The following is a 15,050-nucleotide window of genomic DNA, read 5'->3' as shown; positions in this document are numbered from 1 at the left end:
TTAGTGGCCATTAAGCTTTGCCTGTGTTCAGCAAACACGTGAACCAATGAGCTGTACTTTCTTTTCTCTAATCAGGCTTTACATTACCACTGCCGCTTATTACTATGCAATGATTAGTAGTGCTACTGTGTACCTCTTTGATGTGTTGTTAGACATGTGTGCAGAATAACAGATTAACATATGGTTTAGTTTGTACTGTATTGTATTTTGTTTTGTATTGAGGTGCTTTTGCCCCTTTAAAATGGCTTTGTGCAGTGGGGTCTTGCTCTAACAACCAAAATTAAGAAACAGAGGATCTTAGTGGTGTCTTAGCTGGATGGAAGGCCTTGCACGGATGGTTACCTTTATGGCATTTAATTGCAAAAGTCATGCACACTTCATGGATCTCTGTCTTCTTCTAATGAGTACTGCATATATTTATGTGAAAATGTGTCATAATTTATGGGTTTTGTCTACAGATCTGCCTCCATTCCTGTTTCCAGAAGGAAATGGTCAATAGCTGTGGTTGTGCTTACTATGAGCAACCTCTGCCACCTGGTGCTGAGTACTGTTCCTATGAGAAGTTTCCTGGATGGAGTAAGTTGCATGATTTTTTTCTGTACTTGTTTACTGTGCGTTTTCCCTTCAATGCAAACAGAATGAAACTTAGAGCTGTGGTGACTCATTGCTTCTGATGAGAGCAATAGTGTTGATGTTTTGTGCCTCTTCACCATTGTGGAATATTTGCTTTTTATCTTTTCATTTTCCTTTGGTGGATGAGTGCTCGTGGGTTTGTAGTTCAGAAAGCTAAACATGGGAAGTGCAGATGGGGTATAGGGTCATAGCCTATGCCTGAAATACAGGTGAATTATCTAGAAGGAGTCACTATGGCCTCTCTTAAAAACAAAAAGAGACCATAGAAAAATAAAATTGGTTGTGTGCTTGATAAACTTGTACCTAACAAAAAGTGAAGCTGTAAGTATACAGAGCCCGATGTAGACAATACCAAGCTTTCTGCACAGGCAAAATGATCAGTAAGCAGAAAAGGGGTACAGCATAACATGTCCAAGATAAGATCCAGAATCACAAGGAACCCACTCGCTAAACATCTACAAGAGCTCCCTGACCATGCTTCTGTTTTTTTATATTGGACACTATTCATTTTGACCACCTTGGAGGCAACAAAACCAATTCCCCATCAAAAAGGAACTCTCTCTGCAAATTAAAAGCAATGCCAACAGTACCCCTCCACAGTGTCTTGGTCTTGAAAAAAACTTAACTACAAAAGCTGCAAAACTAAGGCGTGCCAACACACCCTTCAAGAGCAATAGGTTTAATGTTAGTAAGGAAATGTCCACTTCCAAATATAACCACAGCAAATTTTCTTAATGCTTCAACAAAGTATGGTTTCATCACCAACTTCATCAAACAAGACACCGGAAAGACAAACTAACTCTTTAAATATTCTAATCCATTAAACAGTTGAACAATCAATTAATTAGGTAAACCACCCTAAAATTTAAAGCTACAAAACAAACTTTTTTTATTAAAACTACACAACTCTAAAATACTTGCACATTTTAAAACTTTTTGCAGGAAAATCCTACATAAATAAATAAATATTATTACATACAAAACTTTTTCAAACTTTTCTTATCTAAAATCAATTTAAAATCGTCCTAATACAGTTATTAAAACTTTAATTAAATATCACAACCAAATTATGGGAAATAGTATTAATGCAGTAAAGCTTATCTTGACAGGTAGTTGCCAGTCTTACAAACATTTTTATATGTTCATATTTTAATACATAATATGCAGATCCAAATGCCCTTATATAAGAACATATGCCATTGGTTGCGATATATGATTCCATAGCATATGAAACAGGTTAGCTTTGGTATATGGGCAGCATGGGCACTGAGGCGAGATAGTTGGATTAAATTTATTAAGTTTCACTGGCATAAGATATGCATTATTATTAATCATTAGTTGTGTATATGTGAACTTTTTGAATGGCGTTAGATTGACAGTTGAATTGATAGCCTGGGGTTTCAATTCGTCTGTAAGTTCCTTACTCGTCTTGCACCAATAATTAGAAAAAAACAAGAGACGATTGGTACTTGATTGAGATAGTTAATTTATAGACATTAGAGACCATCTTTTTTTCTACTTCCTACTGATTTTCAGTATGAGCTTGTGTTCCAAACAAGTTTTTTTTTTGATTGTTTGTTTTTTTTAAATAATTACATTTTCCATTACCTCTTGTTACAGGAAGAAAGTAAGCATTGGATATATGGCTTTCCTTGATCAGCCCATCTAAGTGCTTTACCAAATAGTTCACAACAACAAAGACACCTGATTTTTCTCTTTCAGATATTTTTGAACCTTTTTAGATGCTGTCACAGGACACTAGGTATATCTGTGGACAGTAATAAAAGTTTACTGCCCACAGAAGTGATTTTTTATTATTATTATTATTATTATTATTATTATTATTATTATTATTATTATTGATATTATTTATATATTTATTACACCCTTTGTAGATGGCAAGTCCTGCTGTTATGGATGAAGGTAGAAATAGAGATTAGTTGCTTAGAAAACCCGATCTCAGTGTATAACCCCCAAATGTTAAGGAAAGCAAAACCTCTGGCTCCAGTGCACTAGTAGCTATACATATTATAGGGTCATAGGTGTGTACTAGGCCCTGGAGTCTTTACAAGCCTAGCCCATAGGATTACCCTGACATTGTGCCACCCAACCTTAGTTCCTAGTGCCTTTGTCGAGTAGAGCCACTGGAGTGATCCCCTGCATGAATTTTCTGTTTCCCATCCACTCATAAAGATTTCTGTTGAAGAGGGACAGTGAGATGTTTTGCTTGACATGTATGTGAAATCTGTTCCATAGCATGGGCAGTCTCTGGGTTATGAACCTGTCCCTCCAGAATGTTCTGTTGATTGTGGTCATGAGGTTGAGGTCCCTGGAGCATGTGGTGTGGAGCGATTGGGATTTCTTTAGATGTAGCATTTCTAACACAGCTGGGTCAGACATGGATTTGTAAGTCAAGCAGAGATTGCCTGTAAGTAGGCAATATGAGACAGAGAATAGTTGGAGTTTTTTGAGTCTGTCCTTATAGGACAAGTGTGTTTAAGGCCTAGGATCCTCTTTGTAAGGTACGTTTGTGGCCTCTCCAGTTATTGTAGGTGTCTAGTGAGGTACATGCCAAATGGGGCATTGTACTCGACGATTGGCCTAATGAGGGAAGAGTAGTGGGAGACAATGACCTCTTTGTTCCTGGATGCAAAACCTTTTGTAATGAGATGTGCCACATAGAAGGACTTTCTGACCACAGTGGCAATGTGGTGGTCAAAAGAGAGGTTGCTGTCAACCTGTGTTCCCAGATCTCTTATAATGCCTTCTGTGTTCAGTGGACTACCATCAATGTGTAATTCAAGGGAACCGGGTTTTTCCCAAAGGGGATGAAGACACATTTTTTTAGCATTGAGCTTAAGGCCATGGTTCTGACACCAGCCATTGGTCTCATTGAGGCCTTTCTGCAGGATGTCAACATCACTTGGGGAGTTAATAATAGATCCCAACTTGCAATCATCTGCGAACTTTGTCAGCCATAGTCCCTTCTTGTTGGCCAGGACTTTAGAGAAGTAGATACCAAACAGGAGAGGACCTAGGACCAAACCCTGTGGGACTGCACTCGTGACTGGTCAGCAGTCTGACTTGGAGTCAGCTACTTTCACACTGTGGGTTCTGTCTGTGAGCCAGTTTGCAACCCACCTAGTGATATAGGGGTTGATACCTAGCTTAGTAAGTTTTTCGTATGATTCCTGAGCGGGGAATGGTATTAAATGCCTTGGCCAGATCAAGGAACGCTGTATGAACCACCTTACCTTCATCCACAGCTCTGGTGACTGACTCAAGTAAATCGACCAAGTTGGGCAGGCATGATCTACCCTTCACAAAACCAAACTGTGTAGGATCCAGAGTTTGGAGATTCCCTATATCCTTGTTTATTAAGTCCATGATGATGCGTTCCATAGCTTTGCATATCAGACTTGTCAGGCTAATGGGGCGATAGTTCTCAGGGTCTGTAGTCACTCCTCCTTTGTGGAGAGGGATGACTGTAGCAGTGTGCCATTTGGTAGGGACAAAGCCTGAGGTGAGGCTGTGATTGAACAGGGCACACAGGTGAGGTGCCAGTTCACTCTGTAGTTCATGTAGAACACAGCCAGGGATACTGTCAGGTCCCGTAGAAGCTGTATTCTTGGCCTTGGATTCATAGGTAGGTACTAGGCTATTGGCCCTGGGGCCTATACAAGCCCAGCCAAAAAGGTACCCTGGCTTTTGCCACCCAAGAAAATTAATTTCCTGTGCCACTGTCGAGCAGAGCCACAGAGGTGATCCCCGGGGTGAATTTCCTATTTCCCATCCAGTCATCAAGATTTTTCTTGAAGAGTGCTAATGAGGAGCTTTGTTTGATATAGATAGGTAGTTTATTCCAGAGTATGGGAAGTCTCTGGGACAGGAATCTATCCCTCCGGCATGTTCTGTTTATTGTGGTGACAAGGTTTAGGTCCTTAGAGCATGTAGCTCGGAGGGATTGGAATTTCATTAAGTGGAGCATGTTCATCAGCTCTGGGTTTGACATAGCTTTGTATGTTAGGCAGAGATCACTCTTAGTAGGCGATATGCGACGGATTAAAGCTGGATTTTTTTGAGACGGTCTGCGTAGGGCATCTGTTTGACGTCGGTAATCCTCTTTGTGAGATATTTCTGCGGCCTTTCCAGTTGTTGTAGATGTCTTGTGAGGTACATACCAAAAGGGGCATTGTACTCTATAATGGGTCTAATGAGTGATGAGTAGAGGGGAACAATTACCTCTTTTTTTCTGGATGAGAAACCTTTTGTGATGAGGTGTGCCACGTAGAAGGATTTCCTGACTACTGTGGCGATGTGATTATCAAAGGAGAGACTACTGTCCACCTGTGTCCCAAGGTCTCTTATCACACTTTCAGTGTTAAGTACACTACCGCCTATGCTGTAGTTCATGGGTACAGAGTTTTTACCAAAGGGGATGACAATGCACTTTTTGGCATTGAGCTTGAGGCCATGGCTTTGACACCAGGCATCTGTCTCAGTGAGGCCCTTTTGTAGGATGTCCACATCATTAGGAGTTTCGATTATGGCTCCTAGTTTGCTGTTTTAACCTGTGCAGTAGTAATACTGGGTGCCTGGCAATCTACTGGTATTGTGATTGGTCCTTTGGGGGAGGGTAAAGTTAACACTGAATCTGTCCGTCAGTATATTTGCAATATCTGTTGGCTTGGTATAGGAGGTACCATTGTGCAGTAACTCATAGCAAATCTGGGTATTGCCATGGAGATTCTTTACATAACTATGGAAGACCTTGTGGTTTTCTTTACTATCTGCTGCAATTCTGTTTTCATAGCTAGCTTTAGAGGATTTAATGAGGGATCTCAACCTTTTGTTGAAGCTGATAAGGGAGTTTTTCCAGTCTTGGGACTTCATCTTATTCCACATCAGTTTCCTCCTTCTGTTGTACATTTTGTTTATTATGACAGGGGAACACCAGATTGGCTTCCTTTTTTTGAGGAGAGTGTCTTAGTTCTATTGGGTATGGTGAGATCCATGCATTTGTATATGTGTTCGTACAGTGCATTGGTGTATGATTTGGCAGTCATGCAACTATTCTTCATTTGCATGGGTGCTGTGAAGTTAGCCACCTCTGTTTTTAGGAGCCCAAAGTTAGCTTTGGAGAAGTTTTCCATGGTGGTTACCTTTGTTGGGGGGGTGGGAGGGGTGTGGATTTCTAAGGTGATTAGCTTGTAATCGGATCTAACCAGGGAGGAGTTGACTTCTTGTGTAGAGCAATGGTCGTCCATGTTAGTAATGACCAGGTCAAGGATGTTGCTACCTCTAGTGGGGGTAAGAACGAGCTGGTCCAGGGCATTGGAATTAATGAATTCCAGAAAGCGTTAGGCAAGTGTAATGGTACATGAATAGTTTTCCCAGTTAATGGAGGGGTAGTTGAAGTCGCCCAGTATGCATAGAAAAGATTCAATCTTTTTTTTTTTAATTACTGAGATTGACTTTGAAATGGCTGTGACTGAGATCGGCTCTTCTAGGCAACCAGTCTCTGTTGCTTTTTTTTGTGAAGGAAGCACTTGAGATTGTTGCCTTGAGGAGCAATCTCATCTAATTTCTCTACGTGTTAATGGGAGCAAAGACTTGCAGGTGTTTTTATTGTCACCTACTGACAGCATACTATAAATATCTGTAGAGTGTGTTACAATGCACACTGCCACAGAAACTATTTTATTATTAAAGTGCCTTGGATTTTCAGTGACTACAACTGAAATCAGCTCTTCTAGGTAGGCTATCTGTAATGTTTCCATCATCTAGTAACAGTTGTTATTTTGTGAAGGAAGCACTTAAGATCATTGCCTTGAGGAGCCAGATTCACTGCTTTCTCATCCTGTTAACGGGAGCACAGTTTCATAGGCTTAATGGACTGTTTTTCTTTTGCGGCATGCCTCTCAGATGTAACTAGCGTAGTAATCAGGAAGACCCAACAGACTGATAAAATCCACAGAAAAACACCACAGGACCCATCTGGACACTGCACGCTCAATTTTATTGAATAAAAACATTAAAAATAAGCGCTTTTGTCCTTTGTCTACAGGACTTTCTCAGATAGTGAAGTTAATTTCCATTAACTCATTTTAATAACCCTCTTACAAATCACATGATCCCTTTATCAGTTACCTTTAAAGAATATACACCTCTTTCAAAGCCCCCTCTGCTTAGGCAGAGTAAAAACACAGTAAAAGCAAATAACTTACTATACATCAATCCATGTTCTAAAATAAAATGAAAAAAAAATTATATATATAAAATCTATATTAAAAATAAAACATGTTATTCATATTCCTCTTACATTAAATATCCATGATGAAAAATTTCTAAAAACATTTTTCACGTTAGCAAAATTGTGTGGAAAACAAAACATAAGTTAAAACCTTTATAAAACACTATGAACTAGTAAAAAATATGTGTGAATAAATATGTCCATAAAATAATCAATTAATTAAGTCTGGCATTCTATGAATAAGTTTCTATTTAAAGCCTTTAATTTTAAAACACGTTATGGAGCTATACTTATTCAACCCTGGCTAATTGTTTGCAATCAAAGACAACTGCCACTTGAGTTGTCTTTTTTCTAATATAAGGGCCTGTGGTTTACCCCTGATGTTACGGTTAACTTTTTCAAGAACTACAAACTTAAACTCATGCCCTGGTGAATGTTGTGTATGTTTAAACAATGCATTCATTACTTTCCCTTTTCTAATGTCATAAATGTGTTCATATATTCTGTCTTTCAGATAATGTTCAGGTTTTCCAATATAAAAACACGGGCAATTTTGACATAAAACTGCATACGCAACACCTTTACTCGAGCAATTAAATTTTCCCTGTATTGTAAATTTTTTTACCCTTAATTTCAACTTGTTGGTGTGGCTGTGTATATTTACAGTATCCACATTGTCCACACTTAAACATCATGTTGTTACCAGGCACAATATAGTAAGATTCCTTGGTCTCTCCAACAATTGTTTTAAATTCAGCCCTTTACTGTACATGATATTAGGGCTCTTTCCCAAGATATTTCTTAATCCAGCATTCTGATTTATTATCGCCCAGTTCTTTCTCAAAACCCTTCTTATAAATTCACTGCCCAGGTTAAAGATAGTAATGAATGTATAGCGCATAACTGGGATTGCTAGGTTCAGGTCCTTGTTCTCTGCTAAAATTGGTCTAAAATACCCCCTGTCCATCTTATTTATTACTTCATACATTAGTTCAGTAGTCATAGTTAAGGGATACCCTCTTTTTTTAAACCTAGATTTTAATCATTTGCATTCTTCAATAGTGCTCATCTTTCGTGACCATCCTAGCAGCCCTGCCACTAATATATATCATTTGTGTGTGTGTGTGTCTGTGTGTGTGTCTGTGTTTGCGTGTACGTATGTATGAGTGTGTGTATGTGGATATATATATGAGTGTCTGTGTATCTGTGTGTGTGTGTGTGTGTGTGTGTGTGTGTGTGTGTGTGTGTGTGTGTGTGTGTGTGTGTGTGTGTGTGTGTGTGTGTGTGTGTATGGGTCCTAGTTACATCAAAAGTACGGTTCATTGAACTGTACTTTCGCAGACCCACTTTAGCAAAAGTGCATTTTATCAAAAATGCACTTTCACTAAAGAAAACCAAAAAAAAAAAAAACGTGCAATTTGCATGTAACGTTAGTTGTACATCAATGTGTAGTGTTGATGTACAGCTAAGCAAACTCTTGAGATTGTGCTACAGTGGGGATAAGGGAATATTCGCTTTTCCCCACTGTAGTGCAATCTCAGAGTGAGAATATTAAAGTAGTGGGTGTGGGGGGTGCAGGGGGGCTTGACCCCTGCATAATCGTGTTTAGTGTGTTTTTTTTTATTTAGTTTTTATTTTTCCGCAAAAGTGCATTTTTGATATAATGCACTTTCACGGAAGTCAGTTATTGGAAGTACAGTTCGATGAACCATATTTTCGATAATACAGCGTAGACCCCTATATATATATATATATATAGATATATAAATATATATATATATATATATATATATATATATATATATGTGTATGTGTGTGTGTGTGTGTGTATGTATATATGTATATATATATATATATATATATATATATATATATATATATATATAAAATATATATGGTTTCACTTCAGAATCCTGAAATATCACCATCCTGAACTTCATAATCCGGAACCCAAAATCCTGAAAATTCTAAATTCTGAAAACTCAAAATCCTGAATCACAAAATACTGAAAATATTCAGGACACAAAGAATGACAGTATTCCAGTACAAGGACACAGAGAGACATACAAGACAAAGGATAGCACTTTTCACCAAATATGGGCAGGGGGGCAAGTCCCCCTGCACCCCCCCCCCCATGTGGGGGGCTGTGCCCACCACAACCCTTGCTAATTACATGTATAAACTCCTGTATTGCACTCCACAGAAAAAAATGGCAAACATACCATCACGTGTTCATGACTGCCTGTTATAACGTTAGTAACATTCCCTTTTAACTTGCTGTACTACAACATAACATATGATAGTGTAGTGAAGTGCAATCTTGGAGTTGATATATTAAAGTAATGGGGTGTGGGGGTGCAGCCCACCACATGGGGGTGCAGGGGAGCTTATATTTGGTGGAATGTAATCTGGTTTGGTTCTCTATAGTCAGTATATGTATCCTGTGTGTTTTCAGTCTTTTGGAATTCAGGATTTTGAGTTTTCAGGATTTTGGGCTTCCAGATGAAGTTTTCTGAAATTCAGGATTGTGATATTTCAGGATTCTGAAGTGAAACCGTGTGTGTGTGTGTGTGTGTGTATGTGTATCCATCCATCCACAACATTTTTTCTCACTTTTACACTTGGGGTTGGGGTGTCACTTCTACAGTGAGAATCACCTAAAGCCAATGTACATACTGCCGGGTGGATAACCCTGCTGTGGCTGTTCTTCCATACCACATACTTGCACACGCACTCCCATCTATGTCCAGTTTAGTGTGTCCAGTCCACCTACTGCATGTCTTTGGAATGTAGGAGGAAACCGAAGCACCTAGAGGAAGCCCACACAGACACAGCGAGGACATGCAGACTTGTCACAGAAAGCACTCCAGACAAGAATCAAATAGAGTAACCTCTTCTGGGAGACAACAACGCTATGTGCTACACCACTGTGTGTGTGTGTGTAATATATATATATATATATATATATATATATATATATATTAATATATTTGTGTACATGTAGGACAACTGATTTTGCAGTGACAAGCACTGTTCCCAGAGTTGCAAACCAAATTCTCCTCACACTGCTTTGTATTCTCGCTCCAGCTATCTAATCAGTATAAAAGGTTCTGTTGCCCTGGATATGAACTTATCTCCATTACCACCTTGGTGGGTATGGGCATCCTGAGGCAATGTAGAAATTGCCTTATGTTTACTGACAACCAGTTAATTCTCAAACAAACTGATATGGTATGTGAGAGATGTATTTATACAATGTCACTGAAGGTAAAGCTCTCACATAAAAATACTCCTAATGTCAGTAAGGTTGTCAGTAGTACACATGTTGTACACATCACACACAATTCAAAGCAGACATATAGACCCTGATATACTGAGACACTTAAGTGTAACCTTCCTAAACCACAGACACCTCCTAGACGAAGTACACATAACAGAAACCATCAGCAGCCCCAAATGCACTCTTTCAAAACAAAACCCACATCAACACATAGAGCCACATCTCATGGAGCCTGTACCTGTAAACCCATAATGCAAGCCACCACACAATCCAACATTCTGATCAGTGGAGATCCCATCGTGAGACACACTGATGTCCCTGTCCCCAGACTGATTAGGAGAAAGTCACAGTCATTTGTTTATCAGGTGCTAAGATCTGCCACATTACACACGAGCTCAGGTCATTGGACCACAAGTACCAATATGACTCAGTTATAGTCCATGTGGGATTAAATGACCTGAGATGTACTTCCCTAGACTATGTGAAGAGAGACATCATGGAGCTCTTGGAATATGTGTCTCAGGCTGGTACGAGGCTAGCATTGAGCAGCATTTTACCGTCTCCAAGCACGATTCCACAATATGAACAAACGATGATTGACTTTAATAATTGCCTTAATTTCTGGTGTCATTCTAAGGGGGTGCAATATTTGTCAGCTTGGAAGGAGATTGCTAACAGACCACGCTGCTTTGCCAGGGATGTTCTGCACCTCTCCCTTCTAGGCTTTCTAATATTAGCTAAAACATTGTCTTCCCCATAGTTTGTTCTTTAGGCATTGTCAAACTGAAAGTACTTGCAACATGTCAAATCAAAACCAAGAAAATCTAAAGGTATTACTGCTCAGTGCTAGGAGTCTAAAAAGAAGCTCAACTCCCTAGCAGCTCTCTTCACCCTGGAGAATGCTGACGTCTGTGCAGTCACTGAGACATGTTTTAAAGCCACAGAGAGCACATCAGCAGTGCAAGGTTATAATACCGTCACACATTTAGACCAGCTACTACAAAGACAGAGACTAAAGGTGGAGGTGTCTCTATTTACATCAAAAATAAATGTACCTAAAGGCTCGTCAAACAGGACAGTGCACTTGAGATGCTCCATGTTCAAATCACCATAGGCAAAATCCAGTATCACTTCCTTGCTAGCTATAGGTCCCCCTCTGTGACCCAGGAAACCCATGCCATGTATTTAAACTGATTAGAAACACTAACCATCCAGCCCAATACCATATTAATGGACGACTTTAATTACCCCACTATTAACTGGGAATCTTATGTGACACCAAACGTACAGGCACAGATATTCCTGGATATTGTAAACATAAACTCCCTAGCAAAGATAGTCAATACAGCAATGAGAGGGGCAGCAATACTGGATCTGGTCCTCACTAATATGGGAGAGTGCTGCACACCCCCTGCTGCACACCCCCTTCTGTAATGTCTTCCCTGATAAGGTCTCTTTTGAAGTAAAAATAACACCTGGACCCCCAGATAAACCTAGAATATTCAGGAACTACTATAAGGCTAATCTCCTGCTATTAACTGATAACCTGGCAAAATTTCAAGCCCCACAAAACCCCGAGAACACTGCTGCCTATGCAGAACTGTTAACAGAGACCCTATGCAAGCATGTTAATAGCTGCATAGAGGCAGCTGTATCCACCAGGACGAAGTGCAGAATCGAAACACAAGCCACCCAGGTGGAATCAAAAATCAATAGGCTATATAACAGAAGGAAGAAAATCATGGCAAAAATTTGGAGGTGCAGCACATAGCAGGATAAAATCACTCTCATCAAACCAAACAAACATCTCAGAGGACAAGTAAATTCTACCAAAGCCAAATTTGAGATGAATTTGGCCTCCCAGGCCAAGAACAACAACAAGGCATTCTTTAGCTATGTCTGCAACCTCAAAGGCAATACACAATTGTGTGCAGAGCTCATTGTAAATGGAGCCACCTATACTGAGCCAGAGCCATGGACCAGGGTAAGGCGGTCCACACAGCCTATCTGGACCTCGCCAAGGCCTTTGACACCATCCTCCACTCTGGAGTCATAGATAGATTTACTAAGTTGGGCATTAATCCATTGTTCCTGTGGTGTCATCTCACTTTGTGGTTTCCTAGTTTAGTACTGTTTCATTTGGTTTTCAGTATGGATTCTTCCACGCAGAGTGGAGGGGGCACCAGGGACTTGCATGATGAACTTACCACAGCTATTAACCTATATTGCAGATATACCCCAGGGATTACTTCAGTGTCACTGCTTGACAGAGGCACAGCAAAATGATAGGCATAGTTTTTATTCAAACTAAAGGGGTGGCGAAAGCCACATAACTATGGGCTAGGCTTATAAATGCCCTTGGGCAGATAGCCTAGTATGAACCTATGAACCTATGAACCTATGAACCTAATCAAATATCAGAAGCAGAATTCAATTATTGCACCCAAAGCCACCCAAGGATCCCCACTATCTTTGGGATTCCCAAGATCCATAAAGACATCCGGCATCCACCTTTAAGACCAATAGTGGATGCAAAAGGATATAAGACCCTTTCAATTGCAAAATTTCTAGACTTACAGTTAAAGAATTGTCTAAGTCCTTTTTCACATATTATTAAGGTTTCCTGGGATTGTCTTAAAAAATAAAACAGGATTACTTTGATAGTGATATTATTTTTACAACAATAGATGTGAAGGACTTATTCAATGTAATTCCACATGATGAAGGTGTAGATACGTTTTATGACTTTCTATGCCAGAACACCAAGTTTTCGCACACCAAACTTTTGACTTTAAGGACATTGATGGAACTTGTATTAGAGAATAGTTTTGTAATTTATGAGGGCCAATTATTTAAACAGAGCACCTATGTGATAATTCGTGGGCATTTTGTTTTTCCCAAAGGGGATGACTATGCATTTTTTGACATTCAGCTTGAGGCCATGGTTTTGCCACCAGGTATCTGTCTCTGTGAGACCCTTCTGGAGGATGTCTGTGTCAGCCGGTGAGTCGATTATGGCTCCCATTTTGCAGTCATCTGCGAACTTGGTCAGCCATAGTCCTCCCATGCTTGCCTGTACCTCAGAGAAGTATATACCAAACAGGAGGGGTCCCAGGACCGAGCCCTGTGGGACGCCTCTTGTACCTGGTGTAGAGTCGGACATGGCACCCGCAACTCTGACCATGTGTGTTCTATCCATGAGCCAGTTGACCACCAATCTCGTGACATAGGGGTTAATGTTCAAGCTGGTGAGCTTATCTATGATGCCAGAGTGTGGAATGATGTTGAAGGCCTTAGCGAGGTCCAGGTAGGCTATGTGGACTACCTTTCCTTCATCTATGGCCTTGGTAACTGTTTCAAAGAAGTCAACTAGGTTTAGGAGGCAGGATCTGCCTTTAACAAAGCCGAATTGGGTAGGGTCTAGTGTCTGGAGGTTCCAAATGTCTCTGTTTATGAGTTCCATGATGATTCGCTCCATAGTTTTGCAGACCAGGCTAGTCAGGCTTATAGGACAATAGTTCCCTGGTTCTGTTGTGGCACCACCTTTGTGGAGAGGGATGACTGTTGCTGTACGCCATTCTTTGGGTACATAGCCTGTGGTAAGGCTGAGTCTGAACAGAGTTCATGTAAGACGCAGCCTGGGACACCATCCAGTCCCATTGATGCTGTGTTCTTAGCTTTGGAGAGGGCTGTTTTTACCTGCGTGTCCGTGATGTCTGGGGCTCTGCATTCTTCTGGGATGGAAACCGGCCCTTTTTGGGGGTGGGGGGGGGGGGTAAAGTTTGCACTGAACTTGTCAGCCAGGATGTTGGCAATGTCAGTTGGTTCAGTGTATTTTTTGCCATTTTTCACTAGCTCAGAGCATATCTGAGAGTTACCACCTAGATTTTTAACATAGCTAAAGAAGGCTTTGTGGTTATCTTTAGAGTCCTTGGCAGTTTTTCTTTCAAAACTGGCCTCGGATGATTTTATGAGGGATCGTAGTTTCTTGCTAATATTGATCAGTGATGCCTTTCCTTTTTGAGATTTAGCTCTATCATGTAGTAGTTTCCTCCTTCTGTTGTATAGCTTATTTATGACCAAGGATCACCAGACTGGTTTCCTCTTTTTGGAGGAGTGAGTCTTGGTTTTACATGGCATGGCTTGATCTATGCATCCCTGTAGATGCTCATAGAATGCACTTGTAAAGGATTCTGCGGTTTGGGCAGCATTATCCTTTAGCAAGGGGGCTATGAAACTTTCCACCTCACTCTTGAAGTGTGAAGTTGGCTTTTGAAATGTTTTTCACAGTGGTTTCCTTGACTTGGGGTGGGGTTGGGATGTGCATGTCCAGTGTGATTAATTTATGATATGATCTTACCAGTGACTGGTTTACCTCTGGTGTGGAGCACTGATCCCCCATGTTGGTGATGATCAGGTCCAGTATGTTGTCACCTCTTGTGGGCGTGGTGACCAGTTGTTCCAGGGTGTTTGAGTTTATAAACTCTAGGAAGCGTTGGTCAAAGGAGTTTGTACTCGAGTAGTCAACCCAGTCAATGTTTGGGTAGTTGAAATCTCCCAATGTCATGGTGTTAGGTAGGACTTTTGTATTTTCCACTGTTCTCAGGAATGCTGAGTGGGGGTCCTGAGACAAGGTAGGTGATCTGTAGCAGGCTATGAAATTAAAAGCAGCTTTACCCACTGATAGTTGCACATGGATGGACTCCGAGGCCTCATGCTGTACTACTAACCTGGAGGCATGGGCATCCTTTATGAAAATGGGCACACCCCCTCCTTTTGTATTTCGGTCCGGGTTCTTGGACCGAAAGGTATGGTATGAGTTGTAACCTGGTAGTGCTGGGGTGCTCCCTGGAGCTTTGAACCAGGTTTCTGTTACTGCACAGA

The 15,050-nt window shown here is 40.5% G+C and overlaps 1 protein-coding gene across 2 annotated transcripts in view; it reads left to right on the top strand.

The window, feature by feature from the left end:
- The window catches only part of SCNN1G (sodium channel epithelial 1 subunit gamma), a 1,228,370-nt gene that overhangs the window by 863,430 nt on the left and 349,890 nt on the right, over nt 1–15,050 (top strand). For both annotated transcript variants that reach the window (XM_044089818.1, XM_044089817.1), the window contains one exon: nt 459–576. In XM_044089818.1, the coding sequence (XP_043945753.1) occupies nt 459–576 (118 nt within the window). The remainder of the gene's footprint in view (nt 1–458; nt 577–15,050) is intronic.

This window comes from Protopterus annectens, chromosome 12.part0 (genome assembly GCF_019279795.1).
Source record: "Protopterus annectens isolate FY-2018-M chromosome 12.part0, PAN1.0, whole genome shotgun sequence".
Lineage (NCBI taxonomy): Eukaryota > Metazoa > Chordata > Ceratodontiformes > Protopteridae > Protopterus > Protopterus annectens.
This window is presented reverse-complemented; position numbering and strand designations above follow the sequence as displayed.